Here is a 24,757-nt window from a genome sequence, read left to right as displayed (position 1 = left end):
CGAAAGTACTAGGTATGGCCAAACATTAAGTAGTATAGCAAGAAAAGAGAGGGGTTGTGCACAGCAGACATCCAACTGTTTCAAATTGTGACATAATTTTTTTGTGCAGTGCCCCAGAGGCTTAGGAAAGAGTCAAAACTGTTCAATCAATGGAGGCTAGACATCTGAACATCACAGCAATACTACTCCAGGATGTTAGAATTAAAGTGAAAAAACTTCAACTTTAAAATCATTAGTAAGTTTTTGAAACAATCCATTTGGATTGTTTCAAATATGGGAATTTTCCTCATTGCTCCATCCCTTTAGTTAAAGTAAGTATTCAGAATTTGAATCCATTTTCATATGCATTGTATATATATAATGCATGTTCTATTTAGTAATATGTGGCTATATGATTTTAATTTCATTAGTAGTCTGATAATTTTGATGACAAGTTTGTGAAGCATTCAGCTGAAGGATTATTCTGCCTGAGGTGCAGATATTTCCTGTGTTTCCTCTGTTGTTCTTTATTTGCTCACCTCTTTAATCTTTAAGACATCTTTCAGGGAGAAGAAGAGGCTCAGGAACCATAAAGGATAAGAAATGAGATTCTTCTACAAGAAAATATTGTTTCTGCTTCTTCATTTTGTGCTATTTCAGGTTTTGAACACTCATAAGCAAATGTAGATGTACATGAAGATTTCTTTAGCGATTACAGCACTAGAATAGCAAGATAATCCATGCTCAGCTTTTTAATGAAGCTAGAAAGAAACGTCATGGCTTTATCTGTACGATGTTTTATTTATTGCCTGAAGAAAATATAGCCTACAGCTTCTAAATAAGATCAGCTTCTTGAAAAATTGCTAGCAAGATGCCTTCAGATACTGCATAATATTTGGTGCTGCTTTCTAGATATAATAAAGCATCTATCTGTAGAAATAAATTTTAAAATAGAAAAATTCCATTCATCAGCAGAAAGAGCTAAACAAGTCCTGAAATCAACATAAGATCATAATCTCCAACCAAGATTCAGTACATTCTAGACAATAGTTCATTTAGTTTATATTTGATGCTAAGAAAGAGACTTTCCTGCTACTCTTACAGAAGAATACAAAAGATTTGCTCCACCACTTTCAAACTTGGCTTGCAAAAGGCTGTTTTTCTTATGATGTTTTATGTAGTACTGAGAAAGTGTGTAATCATGTCTTAAAGGTATGTACTGATACTTCCTCATGCTCATCTTCCTTAAACCATTCCTGTGAATACCCATGACTATATACTGAACTTTAGAATGCAATAGGAAAATTTTTATTATACACTCTGTATTTGCTAACATTGATTTTCACTTTCTATACTTGCCAGCATTAACTCAGAACCATAGAATCATTAATGTTGGAAAAGGCCTCTAAGATCATCTAATCCAATCATCTAATCCAATCATCAATCCATCACCAACATACCCACTTGCACTGCTTAGTAACACTTCAGTCAGTCTCTTGATTTTTTTTTTTTTTTGCATTTTTTTAGTATAGTGAGCCTTATCTTTAACCCTAATGCTCCATTTGTTCCCCTTTAATTGCACCGTTAGTTCCTGCTTGTCTTCTGAGTTTCTCCGAGTGAAAATGTCAAGATTTGCAACATCTGTTGTAAGATTAAAGGTATGTATTGAAAAAGAGTCACAGCCTCAGAATATCAGTGAGATATTCTATAAAAACAGTCTGCTTTTCCTAGCAAATGTTTTGCAAGTAATGAATTGCAAGACATAGAACTGGAATGGTTAATTCTACACTCTCTCAGGACATTTCTATGTGACTCTACATTGCTCAACCTGTATTTTTTCCTAAAATACTTCTAGTTTGGGGATTTTCATTTTTTTTTCCCTTGAAAGAGAGGCTACATTTTAAAAATTGTGATTACTTAGCATATTTTCACAGCTAGACTGTATAATCAATTCTGCTTAATGCAGAGGACCATGGAGGAATATGACACCTGGCTGTGTTAATTTGAAACTAATTTAAAGCTGTGCTTGGGATTAACACCTGTAAGACTGATATGGTCATTTATTGGATATTGTCTTTGTAAGAATAGCTAATGTCTTTCAACATCTGCAGTTGCTCCTAAGAATTCTATTCATCATATGACTTTGGAAATCCAGGTAAATACCTGGTCAGGTCAAATAAAACCACTGAACATACTTGAATGAAATTGAAAAATGGACCAAAACCACAAACAATTCTCCTGTTATGAGTTATATCCATGTATGGTAACTGTTGAGTCATGGCCTGAACCACTGATTGAGCACCTGGGGAAAGGACCTGGTCAGCACTGGGAGCACAGGTGAAAGCAATTCAGCTGTGTGACTAGAAGGGGTGGAGCCTGGCTGCACCTCTCTTAAACCTCATTTAAGGGCTGACTGCAGCTGTCAAAGGGTCTCTGGTTGGAGATTCCTCCCTTGTGAGGTTTCCCTTGCAAGCCTAGAGCTTCAGAGATGGGTGAGTACTTTTTCCATTACACCTCTTGTATTGCCATTCCATTGTGCTGATCTTTCTGAGCGTTACAATCCCTAATAGAAGCAGTTCTACAGTGGCTCAGACTCAAATGCAGTAAGATGTCTGAAATGTAGTGTATTAAAAGGAGCAGGAACATTATTGATATCTTGATATTCAGACTTGCATTTCTACTGGTTATCCCTGTCAAGTAAATGTGAAGCGCTCTCTCTGTTTATGATATACCTTAAATATTTAGCTTTACTGACAAAGCCTCTGATTAAACAATCTATGAGTGGAGTATGAATAGGGTTTTCAAGTCAGAACCCTGTCATTCATTGTCATTCATATTGTTAAAACTTCATGGAGTTTCTCTTTTTTTTTTTTTCCTTCCCCTCTGAGTTCTGAAAAAACAGTCCCTTGCATTGTATTCCCTTTCCTTAATTGTTAATGGCTTCTCTGGAGCAGTGCTATGGACACTGATATTATCTCTCTAACCTACTTTCACCATAGGCACTTCTGCTTGCTTTCAGAGATAAAACTACAAAACTATTGCTCTGGAGCCTAAGAGGATGAGATGAGCAGAAAGCCAGGCTTTTAGCTCTGCTAACCACATCATTAACCACTTTTCTTTAGAGTAGGAAAAAAAAAAATCATTCTCAAATTAATTTCAGTACTGAATGCTAAAGAGGCATTAAGGAATGCACTTACTTCTCTCTGTTGAATATGATGAATTCTTTCCTAACAGTTTCCAAGCACTGCTGCAGGTGTACATTCTTTAAAAAACAAGCACAAATAGGTTGATTAAAAATGACAGAAAATCATAGACAAGATCACACCAACAGAAACAGTACCAAACAAAACAGCTTATGAATGAATACTATCAAAAGGTATTTTGAAGATTCTTCATATGTGGGCTCTAAAAGTGCAATCATTCTTTCTCTGTCTTGGGAGGTGTTCCCCACAAAGAATTCCTGGGGATTTTTAAGTCTGATAAGTCTAAGAAAAATGGATTTTGTAAGCATTCAAAATTACTAGGAGCAGCAACAGAACTCATTAAAAAGACCCCAATGAAATAAAAATTCAAATCTGGGAAATGGTTATTTCTTTGTCTCAAATGTTTGGACTGTTTATTCAGTATGTCTTTCTATGTGGAACACATTAGATAAGGCCATGAGAGACAGCTTTTAAATGTTTATAAATAAGAAATATTTAACTGCATACTTTTCATTTTTGGTACTAGCAGTGAATAAATACTCCTAAATGCCTGGCCACGCGTGGGAAGCATATTTGCAACTGGCAACACTTCTTTTTATACTTTAAATTGGCATCAGTGATAATCTTAAAAATGATTATAGCTCCAATGTACTGTTACTATTTCATTGAGATAAATGGTTGCTTTCATCTTTGGAGAAGGATTTTGCAGTTGTATGTAAACACAGAGAAACATAGAGACCAACTGTATTTTCACAGATGGTGAAACAGAACTTCAGTTACTTTGCTCATTACAGAATATATGTTACAAGCCAGTGGCTGAAACTTACCAGGGGGCAGCTTTCCTTAGTTCCATCCTTGGATTTGTTTTTGGCAAGTCGCTTTTTCTTTTTGTGAAGGGGCTTTGACTCTAAGATCATTTCTTCAAGTTCAAATGTTGGATCACAGTTCAGTCTTCCTTTCTGGTACGAAAGGATTCGAAGTTACTCTTTGAAGTATCATTGCATTTTTTTCAGTTTATCTGGTCAATGGTAATAGCAGTAAGTTTAATAAACGAAAGCAGGTTAAATAATTCCTCACTTCCTTTGTTAAATATTTAACAGTACAAAAAACTACATATTGTTTATAGCTAAGCTGAGTACAAAGAAATCAGGTAAATCATACAGAAACATTAGTAGTAATTTAAAGATGTATCTGTGGGTGAGACTACAGAGGGAAAGAAGGCAAGACAAGCTCTTGAATGAAATACCAAGCTGTTAAAACGATAAGACTCTACACAGATGATGGCATACACTGACTTCAACTCAGCCTCTCACCTAAAACCTGAAAACCAAGAAATACTTTGTTCTCTGGTCTCAGTTAATTAGCGAAGGCTTTCCTTGGTCAACAGAGAGTAAGGTTCTTGGGAAATGCCTTGCCAAACCTGGTCTCTTGAAATAGCAAAGCATAATATGTAAAGATGTGTCAGCCTGGAAAATTTGACTTTGACTCACACTTTCATTGTTTTTCCTATACATCTGATTGACCAGGTGGAACAACATCTGCAATAGCAATCTCTATCCTGAAGTGCAGAGCTTTTAATAGGAATTTCAGATTGATCTCTAGAGGTAAAAGCCACTGTTTTTCTACTTTTAAAGATAGAATATTACTTTCCCACCGTTAAGCAAGGACCAGTCTTGCAACTCAAATTTAATTTCACATTTCTGAACTACTCTGGCTATTCATTTTTTACTGCTATTATAGTTTTCCCTCTTGCAATTCTTTAGGTTTTGAAATGGAGGAAACGAAAGTGAGGAAGTGAAGAAAGCTTTGGATTTGAATCCTTTTCCATCTGTCTTTGACACCATAATATTTTTTGAGCAAAATAACTTTTTCAACTCTTCTATAATGTCTCCTAAACATAGACTTCTTCCAAAATTCAATGGTGGTTACTTCCAAAGTGACAAGAAAATGTCTTTGGACATATATTTAAAAGTAGCAGTTAAAAGTAATGGAAATAGTACAACAATGCCTTATGTTTGCTATTGTCAACATCAGTCACAGAGGAAAAAACAGTCGTCCAAGAGAGCGGTACCCAACACATAGGTTTCATGATTGCTTTTGAAATTATGTCCAAGATAACTTTTTTTTTCACTCTCTCAGGAAACTTACTCTCTCCCAGGTACCCTCAAAAATATCTGACTACAAGTGAAAAGAACCAAACATCCACATGAGAACTGTAAAGTAAGGAGTTAAAGATACTTATCTGTGGCCAGTTGGAGACCATCCCGTATTTTTTTATGCCCAGACTCTGGGATGGCTGCACATAAGCCAGCTGGATGTGGAAAAGTTGTAGTCCCATTATTAGTTCCTACTAGTACAGCCAAGCTACCGTACCTCCCTGCTAAACAATTAGGGCTAGTATAGTGACACACATTGCTTGGCTGTACACTTCCAGACCAAAGCTGCTTTGCATCCAGTTCTTAGCAGCAGAGTTTCATTTTTTAAAAAAATCATCCTTAGTATGCTACATATATATTGTTTGGAGAAGAATTATGGTGCAATATAGCTTCAATGACTGAACCAAGTCAAGAAATGTGTTAACACTACATCTACTGCTTTTTATTCATGGTATTCAAGTCCATTCAACCTATGAATGACAAAATCAAAATAAAATAAGAACAAAATGGTATCACCATTTCGAATTGCCACCAAATTCCCTTGCGAATTCTGAATGCTTTAGTAAAGGAAACTGTCAAAAAGGAAATAGGTCAGCCATTCTGGAACTGTTTTGAAGGGAAAAGGTATAATACTGGGATAATAAGAGTTTTGTAAAGGCTATGCCAGATGCCTAAACTTCAGAACAGCAACAATATTCTTGGTGTTTTTTGGCTCACAGTTGGCACTTATACTGTGTCAACTGACACTAACAGTTGAAAAGCAGTCAGAAAACACTTTTTCATTTAAAAGAGGACTGAAAGTGAACAAAGGTTAATTAGTTTTGTCATGGTCTAATGAAGTGGGCTGAGTTTTCTTAGCTGTAACTGAGTAAATTAAAGCAGAATCCAAAATAAAGCTTCTGTGAGAGGTAAATCAGCAAAAAGCAGTAAATGCAAGTGTAAACAAATTAAAAGTTGGAATTTGTGAATGCTGTTCATCTGGCATGTCAACTTACATTAGGAACAAAGCCTGGAGTCACAGCTTTCTCCAGAACAGCATCCCAGTTGACATCAACTAAATATGGAGAGCTTTGGATATCTGCAAGGCTTGAAAGACGGCACTCTGGGTCCTTGGTGAGGAGCTGTGATCAAGCACAAGAAATTTTCTAAAGGACTGGATGCCATATAAAACAGAAAATGTATCAGATGTTACTTGTAATTGTACAAGATATAGGGTGTGAGCATGGCTAGGAAATTCTCTAACAAGTTCTAGAAGGTATGATCCAAAAAAAAAAAGGAAGTAATAACTCATAGAATATATATAATTTAACTGTTACCAGATGGCTGCTGCAAATGTGAGCTGTATAAATGAATTAGTAACAGAAGCCTGTTTACAAATAGATAAGAGTCCAAGTGACATGAAACATCACAGTTCAATGTCACACAACAATTTGTATTTCATCTTTAATTTATTGGGAGATATAGTTACACTGAGCATCCTTGCTGCAATTAGAATTGGCCATCTTGTTGCTACATTTATTAATTGCTTATTGCTGCAAAAAGAAAAGTTCTTCTGTTTCTCAATTCACACATTCATAAATCTTCAGTACTGATGATTGGAAATACCTAGAAGAGGTAGATGAATCTTACAGTGCAGACAAAAAAATAAAATAGACTGGGGTTTTAAGAAGAATACACCTTGTAGGGTCATAACATATTGCAAAGAACCCCATCTTGTAGCTTAGCAACATTTCCAGTAAAGTGGCTTGACTTCTACTGTTGCATCTGTAGCAACATGGGACAGTAAGAAACGCAGCCTTTTTTTATTTCTAAGGTCCCTGGCTGGGAACAGCAGCAGATAGTCAGGGAGCATATTGGGAATTACACTTTCCTAAAGCTTTGCTGTCATTAGTGAATTGGCTTTAAAATAAAAAATATTAGGTTTCTGCTGCTTTCTGGCTATTTAAAGTGTCAGTTTAGGAATAATACAATTTTTTAAGAAAAAATAAAACATCAACAACATTTGGAAAAGCTTAGGAAAAAGCACTACTTCCTTATCCTTGAAATTTTGGCTATCTAATGTGCGTCCTGATGTTCTGCATTGCTGGAGGGGTTTCTGTGCAAGGAGAAAAGAGAGGATGGAAGATGTTGGCGCTTTCTTACCTTTTTTAGTAATGCTATCATGCCCTTGCACCATGTAGATGAGTAGTGGACTCTTTCTATCTTGAACATGTTGAGTATCTCATCAATGGGAGTGGCTGAATGAATTTCATATGGCCTCTAGAATTAAGTCAAATCAATATCAATTCATCGAGAGTAGATAACAAATGTACACAATTCATGTTTCCCTGAGCTCAGTATTGCTTCTACGGGAGATATTGAAATGTTAAAATATCTTGTAACAATTTTAAGCTAATCATTCATTGCATGTGTTGTTTTCTTTGATTATAATGAATATAATTACTCATAAATGCATTTCTTCTCTAATCTTTCTCTCATGTTAAGTATCCATTCAAATTAGTTGGTGAATAATTTTGTTCCTGTGATATTTCATATGAAAATAGAATTTACTAATTTACTGTTGGCTTTTTTCTTTTGCTTGTAATACTAGAAAAACTTGTGATCTAAAGTAACCAAATACAACATTGCTAGCTAAAGGGAGCTTTGTAATCCTGACTTTACTGAGCAGCACGAAGAGACATTAAGCATACAAAAATCTGTGTGAGTCACAGTAAGAATTCAGAGTTTCCACAACCCAATCTTTTTTCATACCTCTTCTTGAAATCTAAAATTAACTCATTGCATGGATGTAGGTGTTATATGGACCTGCAGTGCCTGGGCTTCACAGTGCTTTGATCTTGAAGATTGCTATGATTTACCTTCTATTAAATGTAACCTTTGCAAATAAAAGTACTACTCATAAATTTACTTCTTAATTATTAAAAAAGCATTTCTAAAATTGTGTATTTCTGGTGAAAATTGTTAGAATATTGTTCTATGTTGAGGTATATTTTAAAACTGGGATAGAGTGTGGATTGCTTGTGAATTAGGCTTTACATAGTAGCTACAGAATGTGTGATATGTGATATGAGATCTGGAACCAAATGCTATTAGAGCAGCAATGTGCAAGTGTGTTACTCCTGTAGATGGAAAATCCAGTACTATTTCAAGCAATGTGCTGTCCTGGGTGCTTGGTGGTAGAACACAAGGCATGAGAACTGTTGCAGTTTATCATCCTCCTCTGAAATTGGGTGGGCAGCATGGTAGTGAAGGGGGCTGCTTGCCATGCAGCCCCATATGGGTGTGCTGCACCTTTGCAGCCATCTGCACAGAGCTGCTGCAGCAGATGGAGCTTTGGAGTTTGAGGTTGTTGCAAACATGCCTCAGGTGAAGCACCATGACTCAGACTACCAATACTTCCCTTGTCTCTACTCCTGTAGGGTTTAGGCCTTAACAAGGCTGAAAACATGTAGAAATAGAATTTGGGGAAAAAAACACACCTTTTCCAGTTATATGCGAAGGTGTGGGCTCCAATCCACCCTCTGCCTTGCTTCACAGGAAAGGGCTGCTCTTTGGGAGAAAACAAGCAGCTGGCTTGGTTGACTGGAGCATGGACAGATGGCAGTGTTTGCATTTAGAAAAAAAAAAACATTTTGATTCAGTCTCAGCTTTGCCTTGTCTCTGGCCAGACAGGCTTATTCAGAGACAACTGTACTATCTTGGCAAATAGATACCCATCTATATCATTTTTTCTTTATGAAAGCGATTGGGTAACTTTTGTGATTAGTCATGGGGGTTTCAGCTGTCCTTACATGATTATTGATTGTGCTCCTTTCTTGGAGATGCTCTGTGGTGAAAGGATTGATACAAAAGCAGATGGACACTTTTTTCATTTTACTTTATGTACATTTAGCACTTCCCTCTGTAGCTGGGATTCAGAATGTACTTTTCTTATCATTGCCAGAACTTCACTGTTCAGATAAAAATTGCCAATCATGACAGAGAAAAATTGCAAAGCATTTTTTTTATTTTTTTTTTAAAATTAATGTAAGGTTTTTTCTTTTTTTTTTTTTTGTTAGAGCAGGTACTGACATGTGGCATGGGAGAGAGAGGGACTGTGTATTGGGACTGTGACTTTTGCCATTCCATGTGAAATATTTTGGCAAAGATTTCTCATTATGCTTATTCACAGAATTGATTAGATAACTAATGAGTGAACTGGCAGATAAACGTTTTTCTGTAGTTGGGCCAGTGATGTAGGGATATTATCTTCTTTTAGACATTATATAAGAGAATCAAAGATATAATGAAGCCAGAGGTAATTGAACTTCTATCTGGAAAAGATTCCATTGTTTCTAGTTCAGCATTTTGATTAGCCATTGAAATATTAGGCTTTAACATTCAAACACATCAAAAGCCTTTGTCCATTTTACACAAACTTTATAACATAAATGAGTGAGGTGAAACCTTCCCAAAAAATGTTGTCAGCTGGGAAGGGCCCAGAACTGCATCCCTGACCACAGTCTCAGCCTTGGTCACTCCGGTGTTATCATTAAGGGCATGTTCAGGGAAATTGCAAACGTTTGGACTTCTTTCAGGCAATAGATTAAGCAACAACTAAGTGTACTATTCTTACCCAACCCCTCAGCAATTCATATGCTGTAATTCCTAGAGACCACCAATCAACAGGGTATGAGTATCCTGGGCCTCCGTCCATAAAGGCCTGGAACACTTCTGGAGCTAAAATTGTAAAGAAAATCAAACGAAAAGCATTATATTAGGGTTATACTATGTATAATTCATGCATGTATTTTAAAAATCAATAAGGATGCAATAAACAGGAATTAAATATGTTTGCAAACACAGCATTTTCAGAATGCAGATTCAGTGCCTCGGTTTGCTGGCAATGAGTGTTGTGTATAACCAGCAGTGTGCTGCATTCCATGTCTTTGTTTGCTTTGCTGAGAGTAGAGAGCAGTGATGGTGCATCTCTGGCTGATTTCCTCTCCAATGCAATATTATCATATGCCACTCTAGCAAATTAAGGTCTCTCTTAGAACCAACCAGGCAGAAAATGCTGAGCTGTGGGCTATGCCATTATTCTTGCCGTGTTCCAACTAGTACTGAGCAGAGCTGGGGTCAGGAGAGTATTCAAGATTACTCAGAGCTCAGTACCTTTATGCCCAGCTCTCAGATTAAATCCTATACTCATCTGCATTACGCACTTCTGGGGACCCTTCCCCAGCCAGGATTTTTCAGTTTCGTATGTTGATTTCTACATAGTACATTTTTGTGAACAAAAAAAAAGTAGTAATGGTAAGGGAATTTCTAAACTTAATTGTGACTTGGAATGTTTAGGATAATGCATACATTTTCTGTGACAAATAGTTGTGAGGTCATTCTTTGTGATTAATTGGAGTGTTAAAGAAGGTAGATCTCAACCCCAGACTCAGTTCTACATTTGAATAGAATTAATCAGAGGAGTTAAAAGGTATTTAACATTGGAAAATGGTAATTAAACACAAATCCTGACACTGATTTTGTGCTGTGACAAACTCCGTCAGGATTGGAAATACATGCTGTGTCAATAAATTAATGAATTTTATAAAGCTAACTTTCAAGGAGAAGGAGCTGGGTAGAACCCTGCTCTTTTCAAAGCAAGGGCCAGTTAGCTAATTTCAGCAAGACATAATGTTGCTGTAGTTATTCTCAGACTGTTATATCTAAAGAAGAGAGGATATGAAATGAAATAAAAAATCAGTCATGCTTTTCTAATTACCTCACAGCAGAATCTCAGTACACTTTGTGAAAACCACACTTTCCCTAGGGGTTCTTTGAACAACACCATCACCAACCATAACATCATGCTTCATTGCAATTACCTTGTGAGCGTCTTCTGGCCATGATACTGAGTCTAATGCACCACGTTACCACCCGATTACCATCTCATTGCTTCCTAATGCGCATACTGCAAGGAACAATTTAGTCTGGTTGTGCTTAGTTCTAAATGGTACTTAGGGATTTAGCACCTAGAGAAGTATCTTTAATTAAAGGACATTCTTTCCAGAGGAGCTTTGGCAGTCCTTGCGCCATTACACATTGCATCCTAACAATTTACAGACTGAGTTGAGTTCAGAATCTTGAAGAACCAAACCCAATAGAAGATTTGGGTATCCATGATTTCATTGTGACAAAACTCTAGTCTGAAGAATAAAATGAATGAATGAAAGTGGTCTTGTCCTTTCTAACTATAGGACCATCTCTAAATAGATGTGGTAGGAGAAAGGCAGGCACTTAAATAAACATTTCTTTGTTCCAGAATATATGTGGCCAGGGAATAGCTGAAAAGTGAATCTTAGGTATCCATAATACTGTGCTGTGATCCAGTATGGTATGAGTGGACAAAACCTTAAACATTGTCATGATGAGTTAACTCTATCTCACCTCTAGCTAATATAGCTTAACTTCATAGAATCATAAATTCATAGAATCATAGAATGACTTGGGGTGGAAGGGACTTCAAGGATCGTCAAGCTCCCATCTCCCTGCCACTGGCAGGATTTACAACTACTGGATTAAGAACTAGATTAGGTTTCCCAGGGCTCCATCCAGTCTGGTTTCGAACACCTCCAGGGATGGGCCATGCACATTCTCTCTGGGCAACCAGCTGCAGCACCTCACTGTCCTTTCAGTGAAAAACTTCCCCCTGATATCTAATCTAAGTTTTTTCTACTTTAGTTTAAGACATTCCCCCTTGTATCTTCAGACACACTTCAGACCTTGTTTGCATTCTATGAAGACTCTCGTGTATGCGTAACTTCGTTACGTGGGTGGTTCATCATGTAGATAGGTGGTGAGGACAGATAGATTTTCCCATTTTATTTTAGTGGATCAGTATATCTAAATACTTCCAAAAGAGCATATCAGGCACCAAAGTCATATTTTGAATATCACTGTAGGTACCCTGTACTGAAGGTTTGCTTCATTTAGCAATATTTGGAATTATTTTTCCCACAATGTCTAGATAATGTATAATATTTCACTAAAGAAAATAACCTTCGTAGACTATTACTCAGCTATACAGATACAGTACTGTTTCTTTTTTTAAAACTTTAGTGTTGTAATAATGTGAAGAATCACTATCTGATTACTGTGAGGTAGAGATGAAAGTACTTTATTGATGTAACCTATGATATTACCAGAATGAATCAGCTATTTTTGATAACTCAGCCTGTGAGTTATCCACCTCCATTTTATTTGCTTACTCCAAAAGCTTTAGCATCAGCTGATTCCACATTAAGCAGATGAACAGAAAATGCTTTCTTTTGCTCACTGGCCCTGGTGTTTTGAAGCTGTTTTCTTAACTTGAGCTGATGATAGCAATCTTAAGATTGGAAAGTGGGCAGTTGGGCTTCTGCTTTTTAAAGCATGCAACCACTTTTCCTTTGCTTTAACAGTATTTACAGTCCAGGTGGACTGACCCTCTGCATTTGGTCAGCTTAGAGGAACTCTGGTAAGCACCTGCTTTACAAAACAAAGGAGGGCTGCCAGAAGATGTAATACGAGTTCTCGTTTTCTAAATACAGATTTACTCTCAGGGTGAAGTCTCAACTCCTCTGAAGCAAAAAGAGAACTTTCCTCAATTTAGCAAGGCTGTTGAATACCAGTTTAAGACATTAGGTAAAAATGGAGGCCTCCAGCCTGGACAGAAGACTTCTGTAGTTTGCCTGCTTTGAGATTCTTGCTCAATTCAGAAAGTCAGCAAATTCTCCAAGTGCTGAATGTTAGCCAAAATTTGAACAAGTATAGTTGTGAAATATGGAATATAATATATATGTATATATATTTATATATTTATATATATATTTCTGTAAGAAAAAAATATGCCAGCAGAAACAATTGTGAGCGCAAACTAGCTGGATAAAAACAATATTAAAAAACTGGAAGAAAAGTTAAAATTCTGCACTGATTTTCTTTAGGATTTTTACTGACATAGACTACATGTAATCATTTAACACTTGAATTCAGCCTCAGCTTGGATGGTCTTCCTGCAACCTGGAATCTGCCGTGGGTTGGCTCTTATATTTCTAAGAAGGATAAATTTGAGCTTGCCAGGTTGGAACTAAGGCCACACTATTCTCTCTGCATCCTTCCTGCACACATCTTCTTGTATCATAATTTTAGATCCAGGATGAGAGGAATACCTATGTCTGGGATCCCACACATCTACCAAAATGCAAGGATACTGCCAGATAGAATTCATTCAGATGAACAGAAGGGAAAGAGTGCATGTAAGAACAAGGGCTACAGATCTTTTTCCTTGAGTAAATTCTGCTGAACAAGACTTCTGGGGAGAATACATATATTTCTAGGTCTGATTCTGCCAATTATTTTGGGTGAGGTTTGTAGTACTATCACATACAGTCAGAATGAAAGCTGATGAAACTCAGGTGACCACCTTCTTGCTCAGCCCCTCTTAGTGATGTGAGGAAACGGCCAGAAGTTTCAATGGGATCTCAACAGTCTCTCAGCAGTTACCATGAACAGCATGGGCTGTTCAACTTTTCTCAGAAAGATGGAAAATTTGTCACCCAGAATAATGGGGTCTTATGAAATTCTCAGAAGCAATGCAATCTTTTGGCTTAGGCAGAAAATTGCTCTCCATGTGTGCCAGAGGAGTATGACCAAACACCTTTCATACCAGGCTGCAGTAAGCACAGACACAAAACACTTCAGAACTAGCTAGGATATCTCTGCGATAAAATCAGGAATGTATCCTTGGCTTGTATGAAAATGAACAAATGTACACGTTTAACTTCAGTAACTCAACTCACTCAGCTAAAAATCAACAGATTTATTTTTTCTCCATTCCCTTGCTTTTTATAGTATACTTTGTATTTTCACTGTTTATCTGCTTTGCTGTCTTGAAAAAATGATGTAAAATGAGCATATTTTTTTTCCTCACATTAAATGTATTCCAGTGCATTCCATGGCTGTCCCTAATATATATTTCAGTTAGCATTTTTTTCAAATAATAAAACCCTCTCCAAAGCTCTGCCATGTAATGTTTTTACATTGTATCTTCTTAACCACATCACTGTAGACTCTCTCTGTACCAAAACAGAGATTCTAAGGAAGAAAATAAATGGTAATGTCACTTAAAAATAAGACCATACTGGAAAATAGCTAAGAGAAAATTGAACATGAAAGCAAACCTAGTGTTCCTGCATCAGACTCGGAAGCAGTGACTTCCTGTGATACCCATGCTATTGTTCTATATGCTTAGCTATACTTGTAGATTCAAAGAATTTTGTGAAATATAGAGAAATTTCTGCCAAATCAATTCACAGATACAACTCCTTACTATAACTGTCAGATTATTTACATTGTAAATGATATAGAGGACTGGCTGGTAATGCTGTACCCTACTTGTGGAAGATTATTAGTACTGATACAATTCATAAACTTGAAATAAAAGAGAATATCAATGTAATTACAAAAACACTGAACCCGGATCTTCACTACTTTTTTTTGCTTTGAAAGAGTGTTTTGTACATAGAATAAAATGCTTTTAAATTAAGATTTCTAGAAGTCTGCAGAACATTCATAGGAATGCAGAACATTTAATTCCATAGTTGGACTGTAAGCTCTCAAGGTGTCTGAAATTCAGGCCATTTTAATTTGGTGCCCAGCGGCAAGTATGAAAAGGCTGTCATGAGAAAAAAAAGTCAATTAGAGGTCTGTCACAATGGTTGCATCAAATAACATCCTAACAACCATTATCTCTATTTTTTTATTTTTATTTTTTTAACAGAGCATTCTGGTTTAATCATAAAGAAAAATCATTGGAAGAAATCATAAATTGAATAGGCCTTGTAATAAATAAAGGCCCTGTAATGGCTCTAAAATGAATCCCAAATAGTAAAAAATGAAGTTTCTTGTCTCATGAGCTGATTTAAGGCTCACTTCCTTAGCATGAACCTAATCAAAGAGCGCCTAGTGTACTTGCCTGGCACTGTGCAGGAGGCTATGGAGTGTTGATTAAGGAGCTTACAGAGCTGCTACTTATTGTAACCCATCAGCAGTTTCCATGGTCTGCCTTGAAACTTTGTTAAAATGGTGAGAGGAAAAGTGCAGGGAAATGAATGCACTACACCTGTCTCCAAGTGGCATTTCCCTCTCGCTAACAAATCTCCTCCTTTACAGTATTTAAACAATATCTTGCAAGTGATTCCTGAAGACTGATTAGCTGTAGAGAACTAATTGTCCATGCATTGGTAAACACTGTCAGTGAGAACTGGTGAATAAAGCCTACAAAACACCAATGTTATTAATATTACAAAATGAAATTAAAATTAAAGCCATAGTGCTTTGGTCTGAGTGTTTGTTGATGGCCAGGATGTCCAAAACATTTATCAGGAAGGAAAGACCATTAGCTGGTTATTGCTCTCTGCAGTCAATTTGCATCTTAGCGGAGACTCTACATGTCAGAAAGGGGAAATGGAGGTCTGTGGTGTATTACAGAGGTTGCAAAGCAATTCAATCTGCTAATCATGTAACAAATCATACCTCAGTGATGTGTATTATTGTCATTTCCAATGTTTCAGAGACAGGAAAAGAAATTCCAGTGTCATTAACTGAGTTTCAGAGTGATACCACAGTAGGGTACCATTCTGCTTCCACACATTAGTCCCTGAGAATATATAAGTAAATATATACACATACTAACAACGTATACAGTACAAAAATGTTGCAATCCTAGAATTTTCTAGTTTTAAAATGTGTGGATGACTAGGTGTATATAGTGTGTTTATAGTTTAGTCACATTCATGCTCTTTGCTGACTCAGATTTAATGGATGACAGACTGAGCATAATAAAAAGTCAATTTGCCTTTTAAAATAATATTCTGAGAGCCTTGAACTGACAAGGTCTTGTGAAATATTAACTGCTTTCTCAGCACTGTGATGAGAAAAGAATAATTTTCAGTTTCCTCAAAAAAATAAAGACAGAAGGGTCTTCTGGGTCATGGTTTAAACAGAAAACAGAAGTCAAACCATAGTGATGACAAGTGATATTCTATTTATGGAATAAGGTTTTGTTTTTTTAAGAGCAGAAAAGAGCTTATTTCTCCCTGAATATAAGCATAGACTTTGTTAAACTATCAATTTGCCTCCTAGAGTTTACTTTCTCATGTGCTGTAAAGGCCTAAATTAAAATGGATAGCTTTCTAACTTGGAACTTCAGTCTAACAAAGTGCTAACTTCTATTGTATAACACAGAGTACTGCATAAAGTCTGACCATGCTGGGCTAGCAATTTTATAGTGCGAGGTCTAGATGTGTTACAGCACAAAAAGCTAATTTTGTACCTTTATTCATGTAATACACCTCAATAGTTTTAATACTCACATTTAAGACAATTATTCAGTCAAAGCCAATACTTAACAAACCATTCCTTAAATATAGACACTGCATTTAGAATGCCTTATTAGTTTGTCCTAAGGCCAAGCAACCCTGCCTGCCCTCATTCAGTGCTGTCCTCATAAAACCTTCTGTGTTACCTAAGCACTGGACAGAACCAGTTCTTGTCCTTCTATTTGTGTAGAGAAAATCTTTCCCACTGAAGGTCCAGCTCAACCTTAGGCTGATGTTGCTAGTCGTATTGAATGGAAGCTCAACAATAGTGAATGTCATGGTCTCCTCCTGAATATGAAATTATACAGAATCATAGAGTGACTTAGGTCATTGAGCTCCAACAGCCCTGCCATGGGCTGCTCTACATCAGGCTGCCCAGGGGTCCATCCAACCTGGTCTTCAACAAGGATGGGTTATTCACAACCTCTCTGGGCAGCCTCACACTATCCTCTGAATAAAGAATATTTTCCAATCTCTAACCTAAATTTCCCCTCTTTTAAAGTACCTTACTTACTCCATCAAAATGCTTATTGTGGCTGCAGTGTTACAGTTTCTCCAACAATCAGTTGAAAAGATTGTGTCCAAAAACATCCCCTTACTACTTGGAGATTAGCCCTGTGTATATTCAGCACTAGGTATCGTGTATTCCTGCCATTGGTTTATGCATACCAAAACCTGTGGAAGTCACATTTTTTGACCCAAGAACAGAAGTTATTCAGGGGGCAGAAATTCTCCATTGCATTGCAAGAAGTTGCTGCACACTGTCCCTTCTCCCACCTCTGCTGGATTTGTCTTTCCTCTCACAGCTACCTGCAGAGCTCCACGTTGCATAAGGTCTTTTTCAGGCAGGTTTAAAAAAAGAAAAAGAATTTATTTCCTGATCTCCTGAGCTTTTTGAGCTACTTGTACTTTTACTCTTCATTATCAGAGCAGAGCCTGAACATGAATACCTACTTGCAGCTCAGTGGTTAATCCCCTCAGCCATGGTGTTCCTAGAACAAGCTGGAATCTCACCAACGCAGGGGAGCATTTATCTGAGTACCTCCCAGCCTCACATCTGCTCTCAATTCTTGCTTATCGGAAGAAGCAGAACTCATGATATTTCTTTGAGATCAAAAGGGCAGTAGAGACAGCACCAGCAGAACTCTGTGAATAGACAGTCAAACCCTCTGTAGAATGAGTAGGATTTTTAGAAAACACTGCCTTAAATGCACTTGAATAGCAGCTACCTGTAAAGAACTGTTTCATTTCAAAGCACTGCTTATTGTGAACACAAATAAAGCCATGTTTGAATGCTTCTGAAAATCTAACTCCAAATCTGCACCTGATATATTGTAACTGCCTCAGGAACAGAATATTTTTACTTTACCTGTAAGGTTGATATCAGGACATCGACTAGCTCTCCTGTGACTCCAGTAGCACTCCCACACACTATTAATTAATAGATAGGTGACTCATACATTTTAAAAGTTTGGCGGACCTCTCTGTAAATCCACGCTTCTCTGGTAATCTCAGACATGCAGCTATTCGTCACCATGACAGCAACCTATGAAAGCAGCCATGAAAATCTGAGATAACAAGCATGCAAGGCAGGAAAGGGTAGCTGAATTTTTCCAAGTAATTTACTGCTGCTTTTTCGGCTCTGGATTTTTTTTTTTTTCCAGGTATATTTATATCACCAAATATTTTTTATTTGACTGATTTGAAGTTCAGGCATAGTACATTATTTGTATAACTTCTGTCTCCTCTGAAGAAAGCTCCAAAAGCCTCTACCTAACTCCCCTACCACCAGAAACAAAAAAGAACAGAAAAATATTGTAAGTGGAAAGTTCTTGCAGTATTCCTGAATAACGTCAGATGTATGGAGATTCCATCATTCAAAAAGAAATATTTCAGGGAGTAAAAAGTATATGCTCTAGGACTCAAATACTTCATAAATAAGCCAAGAATGGGGGATAGGCATTATCTATAATGTTTTCTAGATGCATTTTAATGCTTTATATTTTGCTTTGTAGTCAACCAACCTGCTGGAGGGCCAATATTGCAAACCAATGCCCAGTGCACTGTGACAAAATAAAACCTTTGTCAACCTTCACAGTCACTGCTAGATCTGAGCAGCAAGTTTGTAATGATAACATCAGGTATGGGTGATATACAAGAGTTTCCTAAATCAGATTAAGGCTCACATTTTATCAGCCAGGAAGGAGGAAGGTAGAGAAACCACTGAGGTTTCTGAAGAAATATTCAGGTTCAGATACACAGTGTTCAATGTAACCATTCAGTAAGTAGGCAAATAAGCAGGAAAAAAGTTCAGGAGCAGGAAGGCCATGCTTAAAATTGTAAGATCTGTATCTTAATCAGAACAGGTAGTGTAGTTTTATGATACAGATTCACTACATTTTTTCCTGAATACCTGTTTTATGCAGTTATGCTACATGCAAGCAAATTGCTCCTAGCAATATCAATCTATTCCAGTCAGATTTCAAATAGAAGCATTAAATATAACATTAAATATATATATCCTTAAATTGACCATTGGAAGAAGTGAGAAATCCTCTAAGAACCTCGCTGAAAGAGAGGACTGCATTGTGCCCTCATATCTGATTAAATGTAATAAGATCCATGTGGGAGTGAGACTTTCTATATAACCCAGAGGGGGAACCAGCTTTTGTCACAACTCATACCCTCACCATCATTAAACTAGGACAGCATAACATAGCAGCCACTAAGTTCTCTTAGTTCTGGTGCTCAGTCAGTAACTGAAGGAGATTTTGTCTTGTTATATTAAGGTTAAATTATGATTTAAATTCCTGGTAATCTTTTCCCAAGCATTTAGTGATAGGATGTGATAGGAAACAGCTTCAAGTTGCACCAAGGGAGGTTTAGATGGAATATTAGGGAGGATTTCTTCATGAATACAGTATTGGCATGGGCTGCCCAGGGAATGGTGGAGTTCTCCCATTCCTGGAGGTATCCGGGAGTTCTGTGAATGTGGTAGGTCAGACTGATGAGTTTTTTTCCACACTCTATAATTCTATGGCTCTATAATGAAAACTTACCACCAAACATGGTGCCATATTCCCCACTTCTTTTTTTTTCCCTGTTCCAGTCATTGCCTAGATGGCCTATTAGATCCAATGTAGAAAGTGGGATAAAGCCTTAAAGGTAGAAATTGTATGGACTTAACCACCAGGAGTTAAAAAAAAACACTTATCTAATCTGAGCTCTGCAGCTGAAAAGTACTTATAATATTTAACTTAAAAACATAATTATTCACAAAATTGAAAGATGAAAAGAAGTAAAATCAACACATTTAGAGGAAAAAGCCGCATCAATGAGTGTCTGGCCATATCTCTTAACCTCTTAATGTCCGAGTTTTGCTGAAGCTTAGATACCTAATTTGTTCAAAAGTGAATCCTCACCCATTATTTTTCACATGAAGCAGAGAATTTTAACAGCTCTAAGTGCTTTCCTGCCTTCTCACAATCAAAAATAAATGCAAAGATAACTCTGCTGAATCTTTCTGAATAGAAAAGGCCAAACTCATGACCTCTGTAGTATTTTTGCATTTTTAAGAGGTTAGGAAGGAACACTGGAAAGGAAATAAGCTGGTGAATTGCGCTCTAGTCTCTCAGTAAAGACACCATTTTTCTGTTATTAGTTTGTTGGTTTTTCTTTCTGGTCTTTTACTGTATTTGTTGTTGTTGTTTTTCTGTTGTGAAACAGCTGCCTATGAGAGAGGTAGGTTCAGAGACATAAGGGCTCTCTAAGCTGAGGTGAAACCAGATGGCCCATTTTCCCCTCTCTCCAGCTCTCTAATGCATCTCCTTTCTGAAGTCAGCTCGGGCTCTCACAGAAACCTTCTAGTAGCTCATTTAGCTCCCAGAAATAGGAAAAAAAAAAAGAACCAACACTAGTATTACTAAGGAAAAAAAAAAGGAGGGAGTACTCTGCCATAACTGAATTGCATTGACTCAGTGAAGAGTTTGATGCACTCTGTCAAAAAGCGGTTAGAAGAAGACAAGGAAATGAGGAAAAGAGATGTGAGGAGAGGGTGAATGAGAGCAGCAGAGAGTGGCAACCTTGGCTAAGCTGCCTATGGCCATGCAGACATAGGTCAGAGAAACTTCCTTGCACTGTTCTGCTGAGGTGGTGATTACATAAATCAACGAGGACATACCATTTCTAAATACAAGAAGTTCAATTTTTTTCTAGTAAATGGACAATACCATGGAGTGGGATGTAAGTGGAGTTTAGCCAGGTTGAATTTGAGCATCTTTGCATCAAATGTACCATCTCTTGGCAAGTGCCAGCTGCACAGAAAACAAATAACTCCTCCTTAGGGTGAAGGTGGAAGCTCGCAATTCCATAAGTATGGGGTCTCTTTTTTTTGTAATTTCATCCCTAAAAAAACACTGCTCAGCAATTGCTATAGATTTTTGAGCTTTCAAATTTAAAAGCTAGCCTTTTTTTTCCTCACAAGAAAAGCCTGCAAAGAAAGACCAATACTGAAATAAAAAAGTAGTGTCCACCTATATGTGCAAATGGGTGGAAAAATGCTTCAGAAAGTGTTATTTCCTGATAATTTTCAGTCGAATATTTGAAGAATACTCAATTTTTTGTACAAATACTTTAACTAATCTGCCTCTGATCATTAGCAGGCAGACGATTCTTTCATTACATTCAGATTATGACAGACAGATGCTAAAATGATAATTACCCCTAAGCAAGTACTCAGCTTTCTTCTGCTTTCATAATAATTATGCTTTCTAATACAAAACTTTCACTTCAAGGTTAAAAATGTAAGGCCATCAAAACAGCCATTTCATCTACTACTAAATTAAATCTCAGAAAAGACTCAACTGTTATGACTCTTGCCATTATCATATTTAAATATGGAAAAATGTCTATTCTGATTTTGAATCTCTGCAAAATGGCTACTCTCCAAGGGTATTTCTGAATAATCTATATAAAAGAGTTTGCACATCTCCTATGGCTCCGAAAAGATTGCAGGCAGCTATTTAAGCAGAACCTGTGAGCCCTGAAACGAACTTTTAACTGAAATATGCAAGACTACTACCCCGAAAGCTTTGGCATTTTTTAATATTCCTTTCATCTTGTGTGTAAGGGCATTTCAGCAAATTTACTCAGTTTAACAAGTAAATTGTACAGCTATTTATCTGCATTTGTTGGGATGAGGTTAAATTGCTTCTAGAGAAAAATTGCTTTTTTTTTCTCTAAAACTACTTCATATGGACAAAATGATCTTTTAAAACTAAAGCTGTTGATGTAAGTGAAGTGGCAGCATTTTTTCCCCTCTTCCATTTCCCAGTAAGAAACATTTGCAACAGCAAATGCTCAGATCCTGGCTCCAAGAGGAAGCTCAGTACCCACACTTGCTCTCCTAGAGCTCCACACTCAATGCCTGTGTCACATGGGCCATCTTGTCCAGGTAGAGGCATGAAATCAGATGCTTGGCTAAAGCTTACCAGTGCAAAATATTGGAAAAAGAAATTCTGCAGCCTTATTCCTCTTCATAGCCTAAATGCTTGAGTCAGGTCTACACAAAATGTTTCTTGGTCTCTTTTGAATACATACAGAGAAGTCAACTACAGAGCATCAGGTTGGCATGAGCTCAAGTGACTCAGTTTGGCAACGTGTGTTGCTGTATTCTATTAACCCCCAAAGTAGGAGATGCATTTCTGAAAAACACAGCTCTGCTTCTGTGCCTAGGTGAGGTTCACAGCCGGTGTGGAGCTTTCCTGAAGATGTTTGTCTGTTTCATTGATAGCAGGCTGGCATAGTGCTATTTGTACTATGAAAAGAAAAATGTGGCAATTCCTAATTCTTTGGCAAATACTCTTATTCCATGCCATTTTGCAGAAGTGAGATAGCAAAATTTGCTTCCCTGAATGACATTTTCAGAACACGGTAATTTATCGGTACTTTTCAGTGTATAGTTGTTACATGTGCTCTGAGCATGCCTGCTAGACCTTCTCTTGTAGACACATTTCTGGCTTCCAGATCCTGAACGTATTTTGCCTTTAGCTAGTCATCTCCTCATGCTATAGTAGTTCTGTGTACAGACAGAATTAAAATAGCAGATGAGTAGAAAGCCACAGGTGGGACAAATCGCACATATTAGTTGAGGAAGCCAGTGGACAATTTTGTGGGACAAATGACCTACAGGATATGCCTTCTGTCCTTCAGCTGCAGGGGAAAATTTGAATTATTATCTTACCCAAGATGCTTAACTTTGAGATACATGAAGACAGGTAAAATAAAATCACATTTTACTCTGCCAGCCTTCAAGCTATGCATTTTAAATAAATGATTAAAAAGTATAAAACGCCCCTTAGTACTATAGGGCAACTACTTAAGTGGTTAGTTAGACAAATTTTTGAGGAATTCAACATAGCAGAGCAATTAAGGATGTGCCTAGATACATTTTAACAGACATTACGTGTTCTCTGCTAGATCATAACCACAGCAGTGAAAGGGATCATTTATTCTTGTCTCCAGCTGTGGGGAAATCACAGCTGAGCCTTTCCTCAGTTTGCTTCACAAAACCAAGTAGACTCTGACTAAAAGCACAATGGAGACCAAGTTCCTGCCCAGTTCCTTCATCTCTGATATTTTCTATTGCTAGGAGACTCACCAAAAAACAAAAAAAAAAAAAGCCAATCAAATTTGCTATATATTTTACAACTTAAAATCTTTTTAATATACCATGAGTCAAACTTCATGCGTGAATTTTCTTATGTTTTTGAAACTGTCTTGAAAACTTACCCATGTAGGGCTTTGTGCCAGCCATAGATGAAGCCTTTTCTGAGCCTTTCACTATGGTTGCAATGTTAAAGTCAGTGATATGAACATGTCCTGCAATTACACAAAGTAAAAACAGAAGTCAAAATAGCCCATCTTACAAACGTTCCTCACTTTATTCAGTGCTTAACAGATAAATCTTAAAATTTTAATGTCTTATGATTTACTATTAAGCACAGCTCATAGCTAAAAGCAAAAACATGACAGCAAAACAATATCATGCTTTTTTTCTTCCCCTGTATGGTTGTATATATTATTTGCTTGCACACCGAACCTCACTTCTGACCATCCCTGAACCTCCTCCTTCTGTGAGAACCAAGGACAGCAATTGTCTTTTCAGAGCAATAATGCACAGAACAGCACTGAATTTCTTGGAGTGATGTGTGAACTCTACCTCACCTTTTCTCTAACTAGAGCAATCCCTCACAATCTCCTGCACTCATGACACCTGTCTGCCATCACATCCACTTCGTGTTACAATCAGCCTGGCTTTTTCAGAGTGTCCTTGGGGCAAAAAGGGAGCTGAGAAGAAAAAGGGTATTTTAAAAGTACAGTGACTACAAAATTAGATTCATGGTAGCAGAGGAGCATTTGTGTAACAGCAGCAGGTCCCAGATGATCCTTCATTTGACAGCAGATTACAAGATGAAAGATAAGTGACACAAAACAGACCATGGACTTGCTGCCTGACCAAGATTGCTGATTTAAACTCAGCTAATCAGGTTGGATGGCCCAAACACGGCATCATGACTTTTTCCCCTAGGGTGATTTATGACAAGCACAGGGTAAATTGCTCCACCATTGCAAGGCAATTGTTGCTAATCCTCATTTGCCTTAGGCAAGTAAACTGAATGCAAATCCAGAATGAAAATGTATCTATCATCTGCACAATTTTATCTGTATAAATCTGCTGGTATGTTTTGCATCTTCTACTTGAGGGCTAGTTCCTGCTGGACGCTTCGTCTGTGATTTGACCTGGCAATGCCATTTTGGAGGACATGGAAAGGTGCTCCCTTCCCCAGCTTAACCATGATTTGAGTGTGCAGCTAAGACATCTTGCCTTTTGGTGGAGTCTTGAATGTTGAGTTCCTCTGATACTTTCCCCTCCTCTTTTTTAAAAATCAGGATTTCAAACTCACTCAGTCCAGAGTGTGGAACAGGCTTTGGGCACGAAGCAGTTATTGAGTGAAGGAAGCTGTTA

General features: G+C 37.3%; 1 protein-coding gene and 1 long non-coding RNA gene across 2 annotated transcripts in view; one reads left to right on the top strand and one right to left on the bottom strand.

The window, feature by feature from the left end:
- Window positions 1-2,402: 2,402 nt before the first annotated feature.
- On the top strand, window positions 2,403-6,315 carry LOC109367420. The gene is made up of 3 exons (XR_002114549.1): window positions 2,403-2,471; window positions 4,709-4,786; window positions 4,946-6,315. It is a non-coding gene; the product is annotated as an uncharacterized LOC109367420 (long non-coding RNA).
- STK32B (serine/threonine kinase 32B) overlaps window positions 3,173-24,757 on the bottom strand; it is a 103,480-nt gene continuing 81,895 nt past the window's right edge. The window contains exons 5-10 of the mRNA XM_019614973.1: window positions 23,521-23,610; window positions 9,954-10,057; window positions 7,481-7,597; window positions 6,334-6,459; window positions 4,010-4,141; window positions 3,173-3,241 (exon numbers count right to left, since the gene is read on the bottom strand). Coding sequence (XP_019470518.1) covers window positions 3,173-3,241; window positions 4,010-4,141; window positions 6,334-6,459; window positions 7,481-7,597; window positions 9,954-10,057; window positions 23,521-23,610 — 638 coding nt within the window. The remainder of the gene's footprint in view (window positions 3,242-4,009; window positions 4,142-6,333; window positions 6,460-7,480; window positions 7,598-9,953; window positions 10,058-23,520; window positions 23,611-24,757) is intronic.

The sequence above is a fragment of the Meleagris gallopavo genome, chromosome 4 (assembly GCF_000146605.3).
Source record: "Meleagris gallopavo isolate NT-WF06-2002-E0010 breed Aviagen turkey brand Nicholas breeding stock chromosome 4, Turkey_5.1, whole genome shotgun sequence".
Taxonomy (NCBI): domain Eukaryota; kingdom Metazoa; phylum Chordata; class Aves; order Galliformes; family Phasianidae; genus Meleagris; species Meleagris gallopavo.
Note: the sequence above shows the minus strand (reverse complement) of the source record. Positions and strands in the feature narration are given on the sequence as shown.